General features: G+C 38.2%; 3 protein-coding genes across 9 annotated transcripts in view; 1 reads left to right on the plus strand and 2 right to left on the minus strand.

Moving 5' to 3' along the window:
• The first annotated feature begins 253 nt into the window (after window positions 1–253).
• LOC6041217 (casein kinase I) overlaps window positions 254–18,092 on the plus strand; it is a 65,431-nt gene continuing 47,592 nt past the window's right edge. For 2 of the 7 annotated variants that reach the window (XM_038260399.1, XM_038260402.1), the window contains exons 1-3: window positions 259–974; window positions 7,746–8,000; window positions 10,478–10,686. In XM_038260399.1, coding sequence (XP_038116327.1) covers window positions 7,984–8,000; window positions 10,478–10,686 — 226 coding nt within the window. In that variant the 5' untranslated portion in view covers window positions 259–974; window positions 7,746–7,983. Of the gene's footprint in view, window positions 975–7,745; window positions 8,001–10,477; window positions 10,687–18,092 lie in introns of all 7 variants that reach the window. The other 5 variants (XM_038260398.1, XM_038260401.1, XM_038260404.1 and 2 more) reach the window with 4 other exon arrangements.
• LOC6041220 lies at window positions 10,720–12,061 on the minus strand. Its single transcript, XM_001850460.2, has 2 exons — window positions 12,011–12,061; window positions 10,720–11,949 (listed from the first exon to the last, which is right to left on the minus strand). The coding sequence occupies exons 1-2, from the start codon at window positions 12,059–12,061 to the stop codon at window positions 10,747–10,749; spliced, it is 1,254 nt and encodes a 417-aa protein (XP_001850512.2). The 3' UTR covers window positions 10,720–10,746.
• On the minus strand, window positions 16,587–17,722 carry LOC6041218. Its single transcript, XM_001850459.2, has 2 exons — window positions 16,949–17,722; window positions 16,587–16,883 (listed from the first exon to the last, which is right to left on the minus strand). The coding sequence occupies exons 1-2, from the start codon at window positions 17,708–17,710 to the stop codon at window positions 16,692–16,694; spliced, it is 954 nt and encodes a 317-aa protein (XP_001850511.2). The 5' UTR covers window positions 17,711–17,722; the 3' UTR covers window positions 16,587–16,691.

Below are 18,092 nucleotides of genomic sequence, written 5' to 3' on the forward strand. Positions count from 1 at the left end.
ATCTTTTAATTATTTACCGACGAATCTCTTTTTCGAGCAACTGTAACAGTTGTCAGTGGACTTTCATTTGGGTGTAGCAGTTATGTTCGAGTTTACTATTCCAATGTGCTGCTGCCCCAGCCGACGACGACGACGACGACGAACTGGTTGTTATTGTTGATGTTGTTGTTGTTGTCGTTGTTGGTTCGTCGCGTAATTGGTTCGAGAGTGAAAAAACGTGCCACTTGGAATCAGTTCGCTGTCGGATCTTCACCGTTGAACAACCCCCCCAAACCTGGATGTGTAATTCTCCACTACATCACTAGTGCGCGCGCGAATCGTAATCGGAGGGACCTCGCTGCACCCTAATCACTGATACCGCTGCGTTCCCCAACGGGGGGGTTGTCAGAATCAGTGCTGCGCTACTGCAAGCAACGAGTGACAGTTCACGACGAAGCTTCCCCGAGATAAGGTAGTCCACGCGATTCGTCGCAGCTACTTCATTCCATCACCTGACGGTGAAATCAAATTAGTTGCAGCTGAAGTTTGGTACGGTTCGGTTCGGGTTTTCGGAAGTTTGTGGAATGCCCGCGATCGGCGTCCGCCCGGGGGTGTGTGATTAGGAGAAATTTGGTGCACTTTTCCACACTACTAGCCCAAGCTCTACGAAGATTGTTGTGTGTGTTGTGACGGGAGAGGAAAATTAAGAGGAAAAAAAAAAGGCTTTAAGCGAAAAAGAAGTGATGGAGATGAAGCTTTTCCACCAAAGTGGTGGCGACGACGACCTGTGAAAAGGAAAGGAAAATTTATCGGTCTCGGAAGAAACCGAAAAGGAAGAAACGGCCGCAGCAGGGTCGATTTGTGGTTGTACGTAATGGAGCGTTGGCTGCGCGCGTGAAAGAGTGTTGCGCGTTGCATCCTCTGAAAAGTGTTTTGTGCATTTCGCGGACATCGAACGCACGCGAAAGTGGTTTTTTCAAGAAACCAGTTTGTGGGTACGAATGGAGTTTTTGCCGTGCAGTTTGCTAGTTGAGGGTATCATGTGGCCGATTGTGTGCGAGAGCTAGGTGCAAAAGTGCGCTGTTTAAACAGAAAAACTGAAATTTTGTATGAATTACAAATGTTATAATTAGGGAGCGTTTGGTACGGTATGTCCACGCATCCTTCCTCGCCTGTAGATTCTGCGTAATATGATCCTTTCTCAGAATCCTCACTGTGGTAAACACAACGCAGTAGGGCTGGCTGGCGTAATTTAACCCTAAGACTTTCCAGCATGCTTCCATCGAAATGGCTGCGTCTGTGTTAGATTAGGTTGTTCTAACCGAGTTATAAATAAATAAATATCTTTGTATAAATTTATTGAATATCTTTGAAGCAAAATCATGAAAACTTTCTGAAAAGTTTCTGACTTTCATACGTATGCTTTTGTTCAAACAAATTTTTGAAGAGTTTGTTTTGAAATTCAATTTAATAAAATCGAATAAAAAAAAAATAGAAAATAAAATAAAGATGATCTACTACTCCTCGCTCGCATTCGCTAAATTTCAAGTTACGTTGATTAAATTAGCATTACGCGAACACTTTTATCTACTCGGCCCCGCACGTCATCGCACAAATCAATACTAAATGCACGACGTTGATAATGTTGTCGAATCATCGAGTGCGCAGAATGGGCAACGATTGAAGACCTACACTACACACGGCAAAGATAATGAATAAAACAAGCCGCGTGAAACAAGCCATCTGACGGTTCTGTGTTTCATCGGCCGTTATCAGTTAAGTGCTGCGCTGGTGTGTGACTGTTGACGGTGTCTAGTATTAGCTGATTGTTTATTTTTAGTTCGAACTAAATAGGCACACTTTTTTTTTTGTTTCGACGCTCGGTTTGACGTGTACGGCGGGGCAGAGCGAGACTGGTGGTATAAATAAATTTTCTCGTGATAATTATATTATTTTGAAAATATTGCTTCACGTTCACGTTTTGTTGCCATACGCGATGGAAGAGGCGATCAAGAAGGACGCCGGTACAGTGTTAGCAAAACAGAGGGAATTGTTAAAATATTATTATTTACAGTAGATTTTTTTATTCAATTTGTTATGTGTTATCAATTTTATTTACGTACTACAAAGTTGAGTTCATATTTACAATAAAAAATCTTAATAATTTCAAAAATCAAATAAATCCATCAGTCGCAATGGGATAACACCAAGTTTCGTGGGAATAAAACTAATGCGTATGCCGAAGGTAGTGGTGAAGATTTGATTGTACGTTTGTGTATGGGGTTAAGTGTGCATCATTCAATATCACCCGGCTGACGGAAGAGAACCATCAGCTGTGTTTGTGGGCTCGGCAAATGTTATGTGTTCCAATGAAATTTCGTCCAATAAAGATTACTCACTTCAGGTAAAGGTCGGGTAAACATTAGAAGAAAAACAATATAGTATTGATTTAGTTTTGCTTTTGCGATTTGACCGATTCTGCCTAAGCCGATTATTGCCCCATTCATGTGAAGCACGTGGTCGCACTTTGCACGCTTTGGCATTTGAGTTTGTTTTGTAAGCTGTGATAATCTAATGTCCCTAATTCGATTTGTAGCCGACGCGAAACTCCAAAAATGCATCAATGTTTCTTTCACGTTCAAATAATAGTGAAAGTCGCTGCACGATTTTTGGAAACTTCAAGATTAATTTTCATTTAAAGTAATTTTTTTTACCCATGATTTCAAACATGTTGCTAAACATCAAACCATTTATGACCTTTTAGTTGATTAAAGAATTAGGCGATTAAAAAAAAATCAGGTTAGAGCATAACCGACAACTTTACAGAAGACACCAAATTGATCTGAAGAACTTGGCTCAAGATACACATTTTCAAATACATTTATAACACTTTTGTTTGGAACAGCCGGAGACACAGAAATTTACTAAATTCGTTTGAAAATTACCCCAAAAATCATATTAAGGTAAAAAAAAGTAATTTTAAAACTAAAATACCTAAAAAAAGTGCAGGAAAATGGATGTGATAACGTTACATTCGAATGGGGATGTTTGCCTCTGCAGCCTGTTAAAAAATCCCCGAGCTCTTTTTTTTTGCTGAAAATTTTGAATTTTGAATTCGAACCGGAAACATCTGGATTGTAAGTCCAGTGCCTGTCCAATTGATCCACACAGGCAGACAAGTGTATGGTATGGTATAACCCTATTTAAAATTAAAAAAAATATCATTAAATCGTCAAAATACTATGTTGTGTGAGCTTTCAACGTAAAATATGTAAGCTTATATGGCGTCATCCATAAAGTATGTCACGATAAAATTGGCCAAAATTATTACAATAACAATTCAATAACAAAAAAATCATAACGACGAATAACATATCTTGTTATAAATAACATAAAATGTTATTGGCCTAGTATTGTCAAATATCAAAAAATGTTATTCCCAAGTTATTTCCGTCTGCTCGGGGTTACAATTTTTTGTCACGCTTGCGACAACCCCGCCTCCCCCCCTAGAGCGTGACGTACTTTATGGATGACGCCTATTAGGATATTTCAGGATTCCCTTGAGCAGTTCTCTACGAAATCGATCTTTTTTATTAATTTTATTTTTTTTTATTTTCCATATGATGTACGAAAATTCAAAAATCTGTATCTTTTGAAGGATTTTTTTGATCGAGTTGGTGTATTGGGCAAAAAAATGATTTTGTCTCTAAAACTTGATTTGCAAAAAACACTATTTTTATTTTTTATATGTTTTAGGGGACATCAAATGCCAACTATTCAGAAATTTTCAGGTTGTGCAAAAAATCTTTGAACGAGTTATGCATTTTTGAATCAATACTGATTTTTTTCAAAAATTTGCAATCAAAAAGTACTTCAGTGAAATTTTAATAAAGTGCATCGTTTTCAAGTTATAGCCATTTTTAGGTAACTTTTTTGAAAATAGCCGCAGTTATTAGTTTTTTTTTAAACTAGTGCACATGTTTGCCCACTTTTGAAAAAAAAAATATTTTTGAACCGCTGAGAAAATTTTCTATAGGCCCAAAAAGGTTTCAGCTTGATTACAAAAAAAATCGAACGACCGAAATCTGAGAGAATTGCTCCCTTCAAAAGAGGATACGTAAAAAAAAGCTTGTCCCGACAATATTTATTTTCCTATTTCTTAAATTTCCTCGTTTTAAAAATAGGGAAAACTCCACTAAGAAAAAGAAAATAAAAAAAGGAAAATAAAGCGCATTTTGAAAAAAAGTCATGATTTGACTAGTTGTTCCTAGGTGTTGCTTTCTTTCTTTCAATATAAACTAGAGCGTCCAATTTCCCGTCCCGGGATTTCCCGGAAAAAATGAAAATGAATATTACCTGCTTTATTTTCGACAACCTATTTTAACGATTTTTTTGTTATATCATTTGAAAATAAGATATTCACCATTTTGGTTTTTCTTGGATGAAAATTTAATTTATATAATCACAATTTTCAAAATGGGTTGTTCGAGAAGAATTTGTTTTAAAACATTCGAGAAATAACTGTTTGAAGTCCCGGGCAGACGGTAATAACAAAATGCATGCTATTTCAATAACAAATATTGTTAAAATAACTGGTTATGGAATCTTCTTGAAAAATCCATTTTTGCATAAGGGTTTAATAACAGTTTATGTTATCATAACAACATTTGTTATTGGTCTGATATTGGTTGAAAGCCAAAACAACGTTAGAATAACATTTTTTGTTATGGAAGAATACCTACAACTGTTATTGTTATCAGTCTGTTATTACAATAACAATTCAATAACAAAAAAATCATAACGACGAATAACATATCTTGTTATAAATAACATAAAATGTTATTGGCCTAGTATTGTCAAATATCAAAAAATGTTATTCCCAAGTTATTTCCGTCTGCTCGGGGTTACAATTTTTAAATATGAAAAAAATATCATTTAGTTTCAAACACTTTTACACTGTAAAAATTATTTTAATCTAATTAATTTATAAGAACATATAACCATCTAACTAAAATCATACCATAAATGGAACCATGATAAATGATATGAAAATTACCCAAAAAATGCAACCATATTTCAAAAACTCGCTTCAAATAGTGTAAAGTTTTGAGTTTGTTTTCATAAAATAGTATTTCAAATTAAGTAGCGCTAGAAATTAGATTTTTATGGCAAATTCAATGATTGTCTATTTATTCCTTGGGCATGAGTAAGGACCTCGACGCCGTTAGCAATGTTGGCTTTAAAATAAAATTTCGTGATAATATCACTTCCCCCCAGCCAACATTTTTGCCATGCGAAGCGGGCCTCGACGCTGTGTCTAGGTTTAATTCCTAGCTAGGAGCCATCAGTGTCTTAAGAGGTGGTCCCAAGGCCGAGTAGGAGTTCATGAAGCAAATTAGTCGTCTCCCACCCCTTTTAAATTGAAAAATGAACTCTGAAACCAGCGCTTACTCACAACAGAAACAGAGGCCTCTTCTAGGCATTGTAGGATAGAATAGATTTTGAAATTTATTTAAAAAAAATTATTACGTAGCATTTTGATATGTCAAAATTTCCATAGAGTCTCGGTCAATCAATAGTGCGATGATATCGGACAAAATTCGTTAATCTGTTGAACTAACGGTTTTCGGATTATGGTTGTATCGACCATTGTTGCGAATCGAGGGTCTACTGGAGCCTTGACGATCAAATGGAGCCTAACATTTCAAAAGGGCGCATGGGTTTTGTGAACAGGAGTGTGTCTCCTTCACTCAAATGACAGTTTACATAAGGTATAATAGAGATGCACTCTTGTTTGCAAAGCTCTATGCCCTAATGAAATGAATGGCATGAAATAGTCGTCTTAATTACTAGTGTTCAACTTATGAACTGTTAATTTATGTTTATTGGTTTTGGAAGCGGCAAGACTGGTTTAAAAACAAGATCCTTTACCTTATTTGGCGTTATAATAAAACATTCGGGGATTTGAGATTAAATTTACTTTCAGACAGTTTAGTTTAGGTTGTTGATTAAAGTTAGATAGTTTTCCGTAGATGAATAATTGGACTTAAATGATTAGTTGATTTGAACGAAGTGTTCATTTCATTTCATTGGTAGATCTGTTTCTAGTTGTAATGTACGACAAGACTATTGACGGACGTGACAGGTCGGCAGTTAGTTTTCATCTTTTTTTTTCTCTAGTATTTTTTATTTCCTTTAAATTTGGAATACATCATAGGTTTCTTTTGTATAGATCTCCGATTAGTTACATTTTCTTATTTAATTAACTAATAATTTAATTTATTCCGGGCCTTCTTACTTTGAATCACAATTTCAGATTTTCTTTATTCAGTGTTAAACTTAGATTACCGTAACTGCTCAAATCATCCAAGTTCTTACTACTCACATCAACACTAATTTTCTTTCACCTCCCCCCTCCCGATCCCCTATATCTTCCGGTGGTGTTCATTTGGTATGCAATACTAGTTCGGCCACTACCCTTTTTTCCACAAGAAACCGGACTTGGACTGACTTGAGGCCGCGTCCCCCACCTTGCTCCGTAAAACGAAACGAAAACGAAACGAAATTCAATGATTGTCTATTTATTCACAAGCTGAAAATATTTGTTCTGAAATAAGTAATTTTCCATGAAAACATTGTTTCTGCATGCTATATTTTTTTCATTTCAACGTTATCGCCACTGAGACAAATTTAAAACCAATTTTATTGTTGTGGAGTATAGATTTGCACTGTCCAAACACTTTGATTAAAAAATACTTCTCAACAAAAAATACTAATATTTTTTTTTTTGATTTGGTACGATTTGAAAGACAGCATAAAAAAATAAGAAAATTCATAATATTTTCCCAAAGTTGCATCATTTTTTACAAGCATGACACTCATTTTGGGCATTAAAGTTGCTGTTCTATACAATTCTGTTGCAACATATTGATCACAAACAGGATCAGAATAATTTTCGTTAAATTTCAAATTTCCCGGGAACTTTGTAACTCCGAGAAATTCCACGCTCTAATATAAACTTAAAAAGCAGTAAAAGGCCCGTCGTTGGCCTTGGAGCCCCGGGGTCAGTTGATATCGATATCTGCCCACGGGTGTTTTGCGGCACATTTCCAATTATAAATCCATCAATACGGGCTAATCGAAAGACGCCACCGCACGCGGAGGCGCTGGGAAAATTCAATTTACCGAACCAAAGTGCAAGTGAAAATAGCAATCATGCACAATTTCTGCTGGTGTCGTTGTTGTTGGTGGTGGTGGTGGGGGGATGCTGTAATAGTGGGGAGAAATTATGGGCAAAAAAATAATTTAAAAATTGTAGTTAACTCAGATTCAAAAGTAGTTTAAAAAAGATCAACAATGATTGTATATGAGAAGTAAACAAGAAACAAGTTTAGATTTTTTTTATGAAAAGACTACATAAAATTATAAGTTATAATTTTAAAATTCAAATATCCATTTAAATAGCAAGGGGGACTTTTGATGGTTTGTTGATGTCCTCTCAAAATTGACCACATTTCGTAAATTTTCGCGAGTGTTCCGCGATTCGTTCGTTCCATCAATCGTTTCTGGGGTCTCTCTCTCTTTATGTGGGAGTTATATAAAGTTTTGTTATTATTTAATTTTTATTTTTCTGCACCTGACACAAAAAAAAGTCTCTCGCACACACACGTTCGGACCGCTGCTGCTTGCACATGCACCTGAATGAGTAAAAAAAAAACAACATCGACAAAGTGAATAGAATAAATACCTTCTCCGCACCTGCACAGGAAGGCTTTCGCACACAGCAACAATAATGTGCACGTTGAACATTAACGCACCAAACACGGTTGAAAAGAGTGAAAACAGTCACGTTGTGGGAGAGTGGCACGTGGTGCAGAAGTAGCGGCACAACAAATCATTGGCGGCAGTGTTTTTTTTGGGTGAAGGCAAATGTGCAGAAAAGAGCCTATAAAAGACGGTTTGGGCGCTAAGATATTGTGCGAAAACTGAGCAGAACATCGCGCTATGAGACTCTACATCTGGTAACGTTATTTTTAGTTTGTTTTAAGTTTCAGGTAATGTCCGCAAAAGATGCTTACAATTCGTGATGCTTTGCACAAAATAAAAAAAATAATCATGTAATGCCTTTTACATTTTATGAATTAATCTCATTGAGTCATTAAAAAAATGGCTAATTTTAACTAAAGTTTTATGTATTAGTTTCGATTCAATTCAAGATTGTTATTTCAGTGATTCATAAAACTCATTTTAAAACATTTATCATGCCCGAAAAAAAAACTTTGAAAAAATAGAATCTTAGCTAAACAAATGTTACTTCCATTAATGCTCTCTTCTTTGCTAAATCTAATATTTATTTATTCGAACAAACTTTTGATCAAAATTTAATAGAGGCTGTGAATACAAAGAGACGAGTTGTTTGTATTCACAGTAATGCATTCTGCTTAAACGCTCAACCAAACCACAATTAATAGAGGCAATAAGTTTGATCATCTCATTAACTCAAACCTCTACTGCCCTTTTTGTACATTTTTTTTCATTTCTTTCCTGTTTGACTTCCTGACCAATACTTGAATTCTTTTGTTTTATTTTTTTTTCTTAATTTTTCATATTTTTCGCCATTTTCTGCATAAGTTAATTTTTTTTCTTATCTTTTGTTGTTTGTTTTTATATTTTGCCACCTGCATTATTGTTTTAAATTAAATCATTAGGTTTTAAGTCGCAACAAGTTACGCTGTCTAAATTATAGTAAATTTTAATATTAATGCTTATCTAAAACATAGCCTAAGCTGTCCCCCAAAAATAATATTTTTCGAAACATTGATTGCAAAAATGTCAAACTACCAAGTCCATAATGTTTAGAAAAATTTGAAGTTCTTTTTTTTAAACACTTCTTTTCTCCTTTTTCAACAACCGAGAGTGCTGATTTTAAAGTTTTACTTTAAAATTAACTCTCTTCAACGCGAAACTCGAATCTCAAAAATTGTTTAAAAAAAAAATGCAGTTCCATCGTGAAAAAACTACTTACTTTTCCTATCATTCTCCAACGACAAACGGTCTTTCTCTACCAAAAATAACAGAATCGAAAAATAATTCTTTTCATCGCAAGAAAATGGGTGCTGAAAAGTTGAACTTTTCAGCACTTGTATCGAAAATTAATACTTTTCAATTTTGTGTTTTTCGGAATTTCAAAAAATATTGTATGCATCAGGTTAAATAAACTACTAACTCAAACAGTTTTTGAGCTTCAAAATGTATTGCAGAGAAAAAATTCCCTTCTACTGCGTGACGAAGGAGCACACTTCGTCGCCTTAGTTTTAAATATACAAATATACAACAACATTTAGAAAAAGAAGGGTTTGGGGATTTAACTTGTTTTATGAAACTTGACCAATGTTTTGGAAAAAGATTTTTTTAGGGGTTTTTGATTTAAAAAAAATCTAAGGTTAAATATGCAATAGTCAATGTTTGAATGCAAATCAAAATACAAAAAAAAGAAGAATACTGATATCAAGAGACTTGTTATGTTATTTCGTAAAACAACAGTTGCTCAAACAGACTTAAACAAGGAAAAAAATATATTAAAAAAAATCGAAAAAAAACATTGGACAGTAGAGGGCATTTACAAAAATGTGAAAAAGCATTTCGGGAGATGGTTTATTCTTGGAAAGTTTTCAGGGGAATGTGACACAATCTACAAGTTTACATATTGTGAAATAGATGAAACCATTAAGTTTTATGCGTTTAAAATCATCCAACTTGGTAAATTTAGCATCTCGAGCTTCAGGCCACAAGTCCAATTTTCTTGCCAAGTTACTGTTGCTTGTTAGTTTGCCATCCGAAAGAGTTCATCTATGTGCAAATACGAGTTCAAATATACACAAACTTTCCAGAGCAAGCATGCATTCTGAATGGGCAAGACCATGCTTTAAAATTTCAAGGGGTTTTCATTTGCTGTAAAAGCTTCTTTTAAGCAGCATTTCATGTCATAGGGAATCTTCTGTCCTGTATTCTAGTCATAGAAAGGTGTATGAGATAAAATCATCACTCAAACGATGCTTTTGCTTACCATATGCCAAAACGGTACCACTAACGAGAATGATTCATTTTTAGTTTGCTACTTTCCTAACTCCTCTGGTTCCCCCAGTCGATGGCACGTATCGGCGTGTGACCAGCGACATACCAACCGGACCACTGTCTCGTTGGTCTGTATTCCGAAGCGTGGGTAAATAGCTCCAAAGCACGGCAAATAAATAGTCTAAATTTAGCAGCTTGTAGGATTAGACCACTGAGTACACGTGACTGTGGGCGTTCGTGGTGAAAGCTCTTTATCAATGCCACACCATTATGCCGACGGGACAAATTTGTCTCGAGACCTTGACTCAATATAAACCACCATCTCATCCTTTCAAGATTCGAATCAAAAGGTCACCAAACTGTCTCACCTTGCAACCACACATTTGTCTAACCATTTCTTCCTTCTCTGTTTTCTCTGTTGCAGTGGAGTTCCCGGTGCCGGAACGTCGACGACGGCCGGGGGCGGCGGCGGTGGTGGTGGCGGAGGCGGCGGTGGCACCACCCGGGGCGGCGGCAGCAGCATGTACTCCGCACGCCACTCGGTCAGTTCGTCGTCCGGCGTCCTGATGGTCGGCCCGAACTTTCGCGTCGGCAAGAAGATCGGCTGCGGCAACTTTGGCGAGCTGAGGCTGGGTAAGTGTGATATGAAGGTGGGATTCTGCGGAGTTTTGGGGAGTAGGTTTATTTTTCGCTTTAGATTATCAACCGTAACGCACAGGACGTGATCTTGGAGCCGAGCTCGTTCGCTACAGCGGCAACCTCCAGGATCACCTTCCCGGCACAGAGTCCAAGCTGCGCCTTGAAGGTGGTTACGGCGGTGCTGATTCGTGACGCCAAAGTTGTCCAACGCAGAGGGATATCAACGACCTTGCCGGTTGGACTTACTAGAGCCTCCGCGTAACACTTTCGCTGAGCGGCATCCAGCTCCGTGTCTGCTAAAGTTGGAAAATTCTTAGCATTGCACTTTTGCATCTCTATCAGCCATCCGCTGAAGACGCCTTCGGTAGCCTCAACGTTGGTACGGAACTGGTCCACGATCCCAATCACCTCGTCCAGGCGTTCGCGGACGCATCCGGTCGCCTTTTCCATCACTCGGCGGCCGGCATTTTCGGGAGCTCCGCCGACGCAGGTTCGCTTCATCTGGGTCAGGTCGTTGAAGGAGCGCGTGACGCCCTGTAGGCCGAGCGAAACCTGATCCGTAGCGTAGTTCAGTGAGGAGTTGCCAATGTTGTAGAAGAAGGCCTCGGTTTTGTTGAGCGCGGTCAGGGCGCCGTCGACCATTACTTTGCCCGTTGAGAGGTAGCTTGTGGCGAGGAAGTCCACGACGGGATCTAATATCTTCGATGGTCGCCGTTCCATCAATGTTTTGAGGAACTGCCACGGCTGTTGCATGGTATTGCTTTGGACTGCCGATCCGGTGCCGATGGAGGTGTTGGCGGTTAGTTTGGTGATGGACTCCGGCAAAGCGACAAGTTTGCCACCGATGGAAATGTAGTTGCTGTTCATAGTTGGTATTGGGATTGCAGGAGCTGCTGGAACCGAAGGGACGAAAGGCGTTGCAGTCACTGGAAGTATCGGGAGGAAACCCGTCTCTCGCTTCCATCGGCTTGGAATGGTATTGTTGGTGGGTTCAATTGGTGCAGGAAGCTCAACGGAACTGCTGGATTCGTTCAACTTGGTGAGATGTTGTCCATAACCCACCCGAATCATAGTGGAATCGTTGCCGAAACTGGATACCTCAATCTGGTTTCCACTACCGGCGAGCGATACCTTACCAGACCATCTCGAAAGAGTTATTGTCAATCCCGTGATGTTGGTGCCCGTGTCGGTCGCTCCAACTTGCGTATTGTAACGATTTCCGATAGAAATCGTAATGTTGGATAGTTTTCCAGTTGCCTGTGAGAGATTTGAACTATAGTTTGGCAAATCTTATATCTAAATGTTCCAAATGGCTTACTACACTCAACGAAACCAGAATGGTACACCAAACCAACAGTAGATTAGTCATCGCGTCAAATTAAGAAATGAACGTCTCAGTTCTAAACATTTCACTTTTATCGCTTTCGAACGACTTCAAACTTCAAGAGAGCATTGTAATAAAAGACCAATATTAGAACAAGTGTGGCTCGTGGTGGTCTCCACCATGCAATACTCACTTCTAAATCATAAATATTCATAATTGGCGAAGGTTTTCGTTGTGTCATGGAAACATTGACAAGTCCCTGAACGCCACTTGGTCTATTTGCAATGGTTGATGTGACGAACCGATGATCGCGTCAATGATAATTGTTTCTATTTTATCACCTAATTTCGTTTTCAAGGGTAGCTTTCCATCGGTATACCCAAGAGCCGCTTTGTAGAGTCTCGCCAAACAAGGATTCCAACGAAGTGAAAAAGCTGTCGAAATTTGGTGGCACTTGTCCTTGTCGGATTTCCCCCCATTCCATTTTGCAAGCTTGGCGCGATGAAGATGATGAAAAGCGCCGCGTCGAGGACCCCTTGAGAGTGGCCAGCGGAATCTACACGCCCACGCTCGAATTATGTGGAGGGTTTCTTTTTTCGCTGTGAAAATTTTCCGCTGCCAGGATTAACTGCTGTGTGACAGTTTTTTGACGCCGACGGTAAAGGATAATTAAAACGAGCAAAAAGATGAATGGAGGGTGGGGGGGGGGGGGTTCTGCGTGTGACCATGGCTACGGCTCCACCCTCGGGGATGTGGGGATTGAATCGGGGGGAGGGGGGGGGGAAACCACCCAACTTTTTGTTGGAGGTCAAATATATAACGTAGTGTCTATTGGGGCATATTCATAACAAATTTGATGGATATGAACATAAACCCATCAATTTTCATCGCCTTTTCTGAAGAAAAATCCCATAAAATCGAAAAAATATCTTCAAAAAAAAAAATACACCGTGATTAAAAATTTAAATTTTAAAATTAAAAAAATCAAATGTTTTTTTAGCAGCTCTACACTCAAAATCAGAAGTATCCTTCAAAAGGATACTTTCTGTATTTTTTCAAGTTCACCCGGCGTCACCCTTTCAAATGGGTATGTCAAAATCAACGGGTGAACTTGAAAAAAGGATAATTTTGATTTTGAGTGTACAGAAATACAAACAAACGGAGAAAAAAAAAGTTCCCAAATTCGTGAACAAGCGTTATTAAATATGGAACCACAACCAAGTGTTCAAATGCCATGGCATGAATTTAGCAACTCTTTTTTCTCCGTGCAGGGCTGTGTCTTTCAAGTGACTCAAATTCCGACTTCGACACCAGCTTCTGAAAATTTAGTGACTCATACTCGGAGTTGCTAAATCTCCAGAAGCTGATGTCGGAGTCAGGACTACAGTTCTCCAAAAATACCGGACCCTCTACATCCGACTCCAACAACAACTCTGATACAAGTGATTGTTGTTGATTTTATTAGGTGCAGTTTAACCCTATGAGTCATTCGCACCCGTACTCTCATACAAAGTACAATGATTTAAGAGCGAGTCCACGAACAAGGCATACCCCTTTGTATGGGACGTCGTTTGGACCTAACCAATCTGCCTGAAAATTTCAGGGGTTGTTTGTGCATATAAAACTAGCATCTGGCCAAAATATGAGCACTCTAGGTCAACGGGAAGTGGGGCAAATCGGGACACAAAGTTTGGTGGTTCAAAAGCGTCAAAAATCTTAAAAAGGCTATTAATTAGGCAAAAATCAATTTAATTTCAAAATTCTATATGCATCTGAAAGGGCTTAAAAAATGCAACAAAATGCAGGAAAAAGCATCCCAATTGGTTGAATCTAATGGGAGTTATTGGCATTTTAGAAAAAAATAGCATAATTTTCAAACTCAAATAAAAAAAATGTTCCATCCAGATATCAACTCGCTTCGACCTGCAGCTTGTAGGGGACATCTGGGACTACCATCTGAGACTGAGAACGCTTTGGGTAAGGCAGTTTAACGTATTAAATAAAATAGTTTATAAGTTAGTTTTAAGGTATCCCTTTTCCCTTTTGTACATGTAGGACCTCCTACATTTGAAATCACTGAATAGCGAAAGCTACAATATTTCATGAATAAATGAAAGTTGCTAGTATTTAAAATTGAGGTGAAAAGTCATCGTTTGTGATTGGACACTCAATAATATTTTAACTGAATGAATGTACATGGAAAAGAAATTTGAATAAATATAAATTAAAAAAAAAAAAAAAAAAAACGTATTAAATAAACACTTTTTCTTTAAGTGAATTTTTGGGTTGTAAATTTTTGCTCGGGGGACCCCTTAGATCCCATTTTCTTATGATTATTTTATCATATTCGTGTTCCTGAGACAATTTCACGATAGTAACATGCACAAAAATGCTTATTTTCATCCATTTTGACTCTTCAAAAAATAAAAGTAAAGAAAAAATTAAGAATCTGCCTTTTTCTGGTGTCATGTAGTATCCTTGGAAACGAACTTGATTTTCAATAAATGTGAATCGAAGATTTTTTTTACTTTCATTTTTTAAATGGTTAAAATTGATGAAAATAACAATTTTGATGCATGTTTCTTATGTGAAATTGTCTCAGAAACACGAATATGATAAAATAATCACCAAAAAATGGGATCTAAGGGGTCTTCCGAGCAAAAATTTACAACCCAAAAATTCACTAAAAGTAAAAGTGTTTATTTAAGAGGCAGTATTTGTAAATATTGCTCGGTTTGTTCTAGAGGTCGTATCGAGGTGCTCCGATTTGGATGAAACTTTCAGCGTTTGTTTGTCTATGCATGAGATGAACTCATGCCAAATATGAGCCCTTTACGATAAAGGCAAGTGGGGTAAAACGAGCTTTGAAGTTTGAGGTCGAAAAAACATAAAAAATCTTAAAATTGCTCGCATTTCCGTAAAACTTCATCAATTCCAATTCTCTTAGATGCATTCGAAAGGTCTTTTGAAGCACTTTAAAATGTGCCATAGACATCCAGGATTGGTTTAACTTTTTCTCTTAGCTTTTGCAAATTACTGTCAAAAATGGATTTTTTTAAAACTTTAATATCTTTTTCCAACAGCCTCCAACACCCATACTCCTGTAGGTCAAAAGATAGGTAATTTCATGCACTATAAACCTATGGTATTAACTTTTTGGCCAATCGCAGTTTTTCTCATAGTTTTTCAATATTTCTAGAACAAACAATTTACAACGTTAGTTTTTGCCCTGTAGGCCAAGAAGACGGCACTTTTTGGTCTCAATTTAGTCATATTCGGAATCCTCTGACAATTTCACGTAAGTTAGAAGTATTGGAGTTGTTATTTTGATTGGAAAAAATGCCATTTAGAATGAATTAAAATATTTTTTAACAATTTGTTGGATTAGGATTAAAACAGGGTTTCGCCTACTTGATACAGCATTTGACGTATTGATCATAGGGTGAATAAAATCTATTTCTTTTTTCAAAAATGTTTTATTTAATTATATTTTAAATCAAAATTACAACTCCAATACTGCCGTTCCACGCATAATTGTCCCATGTCATTTTTAGACGATTTTGACTTTTTAACATTTTTAAGTTTAGTTTGTCGTATTCTTTAAGAAAAACACATAAAATCGGGTACTTTGTTCGGAAACTCATTGAAAACAACATCAAGTCTGTTTGTCCCATTGTTTAACTTCTACGCATAATTGTCCCACCAAGTATTTTCTTATACGGAATCATTAGTTTTATGTAGCATTATGTCGTGTTTACCTGTTGTTTAGCAAGAGGATCACAAATAAGAGTGATACACTGCTAACTGGGGCAATTAGGGACACATAGGGCGAATAGGAACCCACGGGACAATTATGCGTAGAAACACAGAAATCGGTCGAAAAATTTCAATCGCATTTTTCTCAGTTGCACTTTTTTGAACATGGGACAATTATGCGTAGAACGGCAGAATACTTCTAACATATTTGAAATTGTCCAAGTATAAAAAAAAAATAAAAAAAAATAAAAAAAAATAAAAAAAATGCCTTACCCAAAGCGTTCTCAGTCTCAGATGGTAGTCCCAGATGTCCCCTACAAACTGCTAGTTTTATATGTACAAACAACCCCTGAAAATTTCAGGCAGATTGGTGAGGTCGATGCGAGATGGGTATGCTTTGCTCGTGGACTCGCTCTAACAGCCCTGAATACAAAACTACAAAAATAATAAAAATACATTTATAGAAAAAAATACTATAATTCTGGTGAATTGAGTCAAATAATTCGTAATTTGTTAGTTTATATTTTTTATTTGAAACTGCATGTCGTAAACGTAATGTCAAATATATTATTATTTTCTTAAACACTCCAAGTGTGACGATCTTTAGACCATGTGATCAACGTTCGTGACTATTTCTAATTTATTCAGTAAATATGTGTGTTTACCAGTAGATTGGTAGTGATAATTCAAACTATCAGATTGCTCGGGCTAATTGCAAGTTAAAGTTTGTTTCTCACTTGAATGATATTTATATTATCCAGCGCCAGTTTCAGGAGAATTTGCCATGACATGTTTTTTTAAACAGCTTGACCTATTTTTAATTTTAACATAACAATGTTCGTATTCTTTCAAGAAAATAGTGTGCACGTCGTCACTGTAATCATCGATCTTGTTTATTTGACAAAGAGTAATGCACCACTTATCGTGCCGCGCTGCAAACATTGATCCAGTGGCGAAGCTTCATCGAGGCATCGAAGGCGTAATTAGCTACGTCAACCACACACTCGAGCAGTCCGGCCCTCAGCTGCCGCACCGTCACCCCGGCTTCGGCCGTCAGCTCTTCCGCGGTGAGTTCCAGCTTTGCCGTTTCCATTTGAACGTCAAAGAGAATCTGTGGAAGCAAGATTGCGTTACTTTTGTCTGTATTCAATATTCACACCTTGATCCGGATCTCACCGAAGAGACGCAAGCGACTTTGTAAAAGTCGCTCATGTCATCGTCAAAGTCATCCTGCAGGTCAACGCAAATCTCCAGACGATCTTCTACGTTTTGTTGGCTTTCAAGGAACTCGGTTAGGTTACTGCTTGCTTCCGCTCTCAACTCCAGCATTCGCTGTATCTTCGCCCTCAAACATCCGCCTTCACTGCGGTTCTCAACGGACCGGATAACGTCTTCGACCTGCACCGACCTGGCCAAACAGTCCCGGGTTGCGTTGCTAAGCCCGAGCGTACCCGCTCGGGTATCGCGCGCAAAGTCCTCCACGAGATCGCTGATATGTTGATGGTGTACGGTGCTTGCGCTTCGGTTTGCTTGCGCGATCTGATCGTTGAACCACGCAAGTCGTCCCGCGATGACTGCGGTCGACTCGTTGCGGTATGCTTCGGCAACCGATAGCACTGCATCGTCCAGCAGAGTTGCGCCCGCGTCGTTACCGCTTGCAGCGGTTCCGTTGAACCGGGCTAGGTTGATCATTACGTTGGATATCATCGTACCGTAGTCGGTGAGGTTGGCGAAGGTATTTTGACGGTTTCCGATCGAGAGTTGGTAGTTGTTGGGAGTGTTGCTGGAGGCGGCCGATGTTGACGATGATGAGGTTGACGATGTAGTGGAACTTGCAGTCGTGGCGAATCCCAGCAGCCAGTTCCAGCCGAACGCTAGGGTTGCTTCCGGACTGAGCAGGGAAATCACCAGCGTCACAAGTAATCGAGGAGATGCCATCGTGATCTGCAATACGGCTAGAGATTGCTGATGCAGTGTTCAGATGTACCAGTTTATATACATGAACGGGATGCGATCTATCGAGTACGTAAGAGATGCGATCTGTTGACCTTTTTCGCTTTTTTGAAGTGCAAATCATTTGAATTGCTGAACGCGCGCGGTTGTTTGTGCCGTCGAGGTAACAGCTGTTGTAAAGAAAATGCTGACTTTACACATTCATGCCGATAACCTGAGATAGTCAATGCATGGACTGGACATTAAATGAAGAAGCCTGCTGGCATTGTAACAAAACATTTCGTTGACACGCAACGCGCCAATGAAACTCTGGGCCGGTTAGCTTTCGTGTCTTGTTTATGCAAATTTGGACACATCGTTAGCGTTA

Source organism: Culex quinquefasciatus, chromosome 3, assembly GCF_015732765.1.
Source record: "Culex quinquefasciatus strain JHB chromosome 3, VPISU_Cqui_1.0_pri_paternal, whole genome shotgun sequence".
Taxonomy (NCBI): domain Eukaryota; kingdom Metazoa; phylum Arthropoda; class Insecta; order Diptera; family Culicidae; genus Culex; species Culex quinquefasciatus.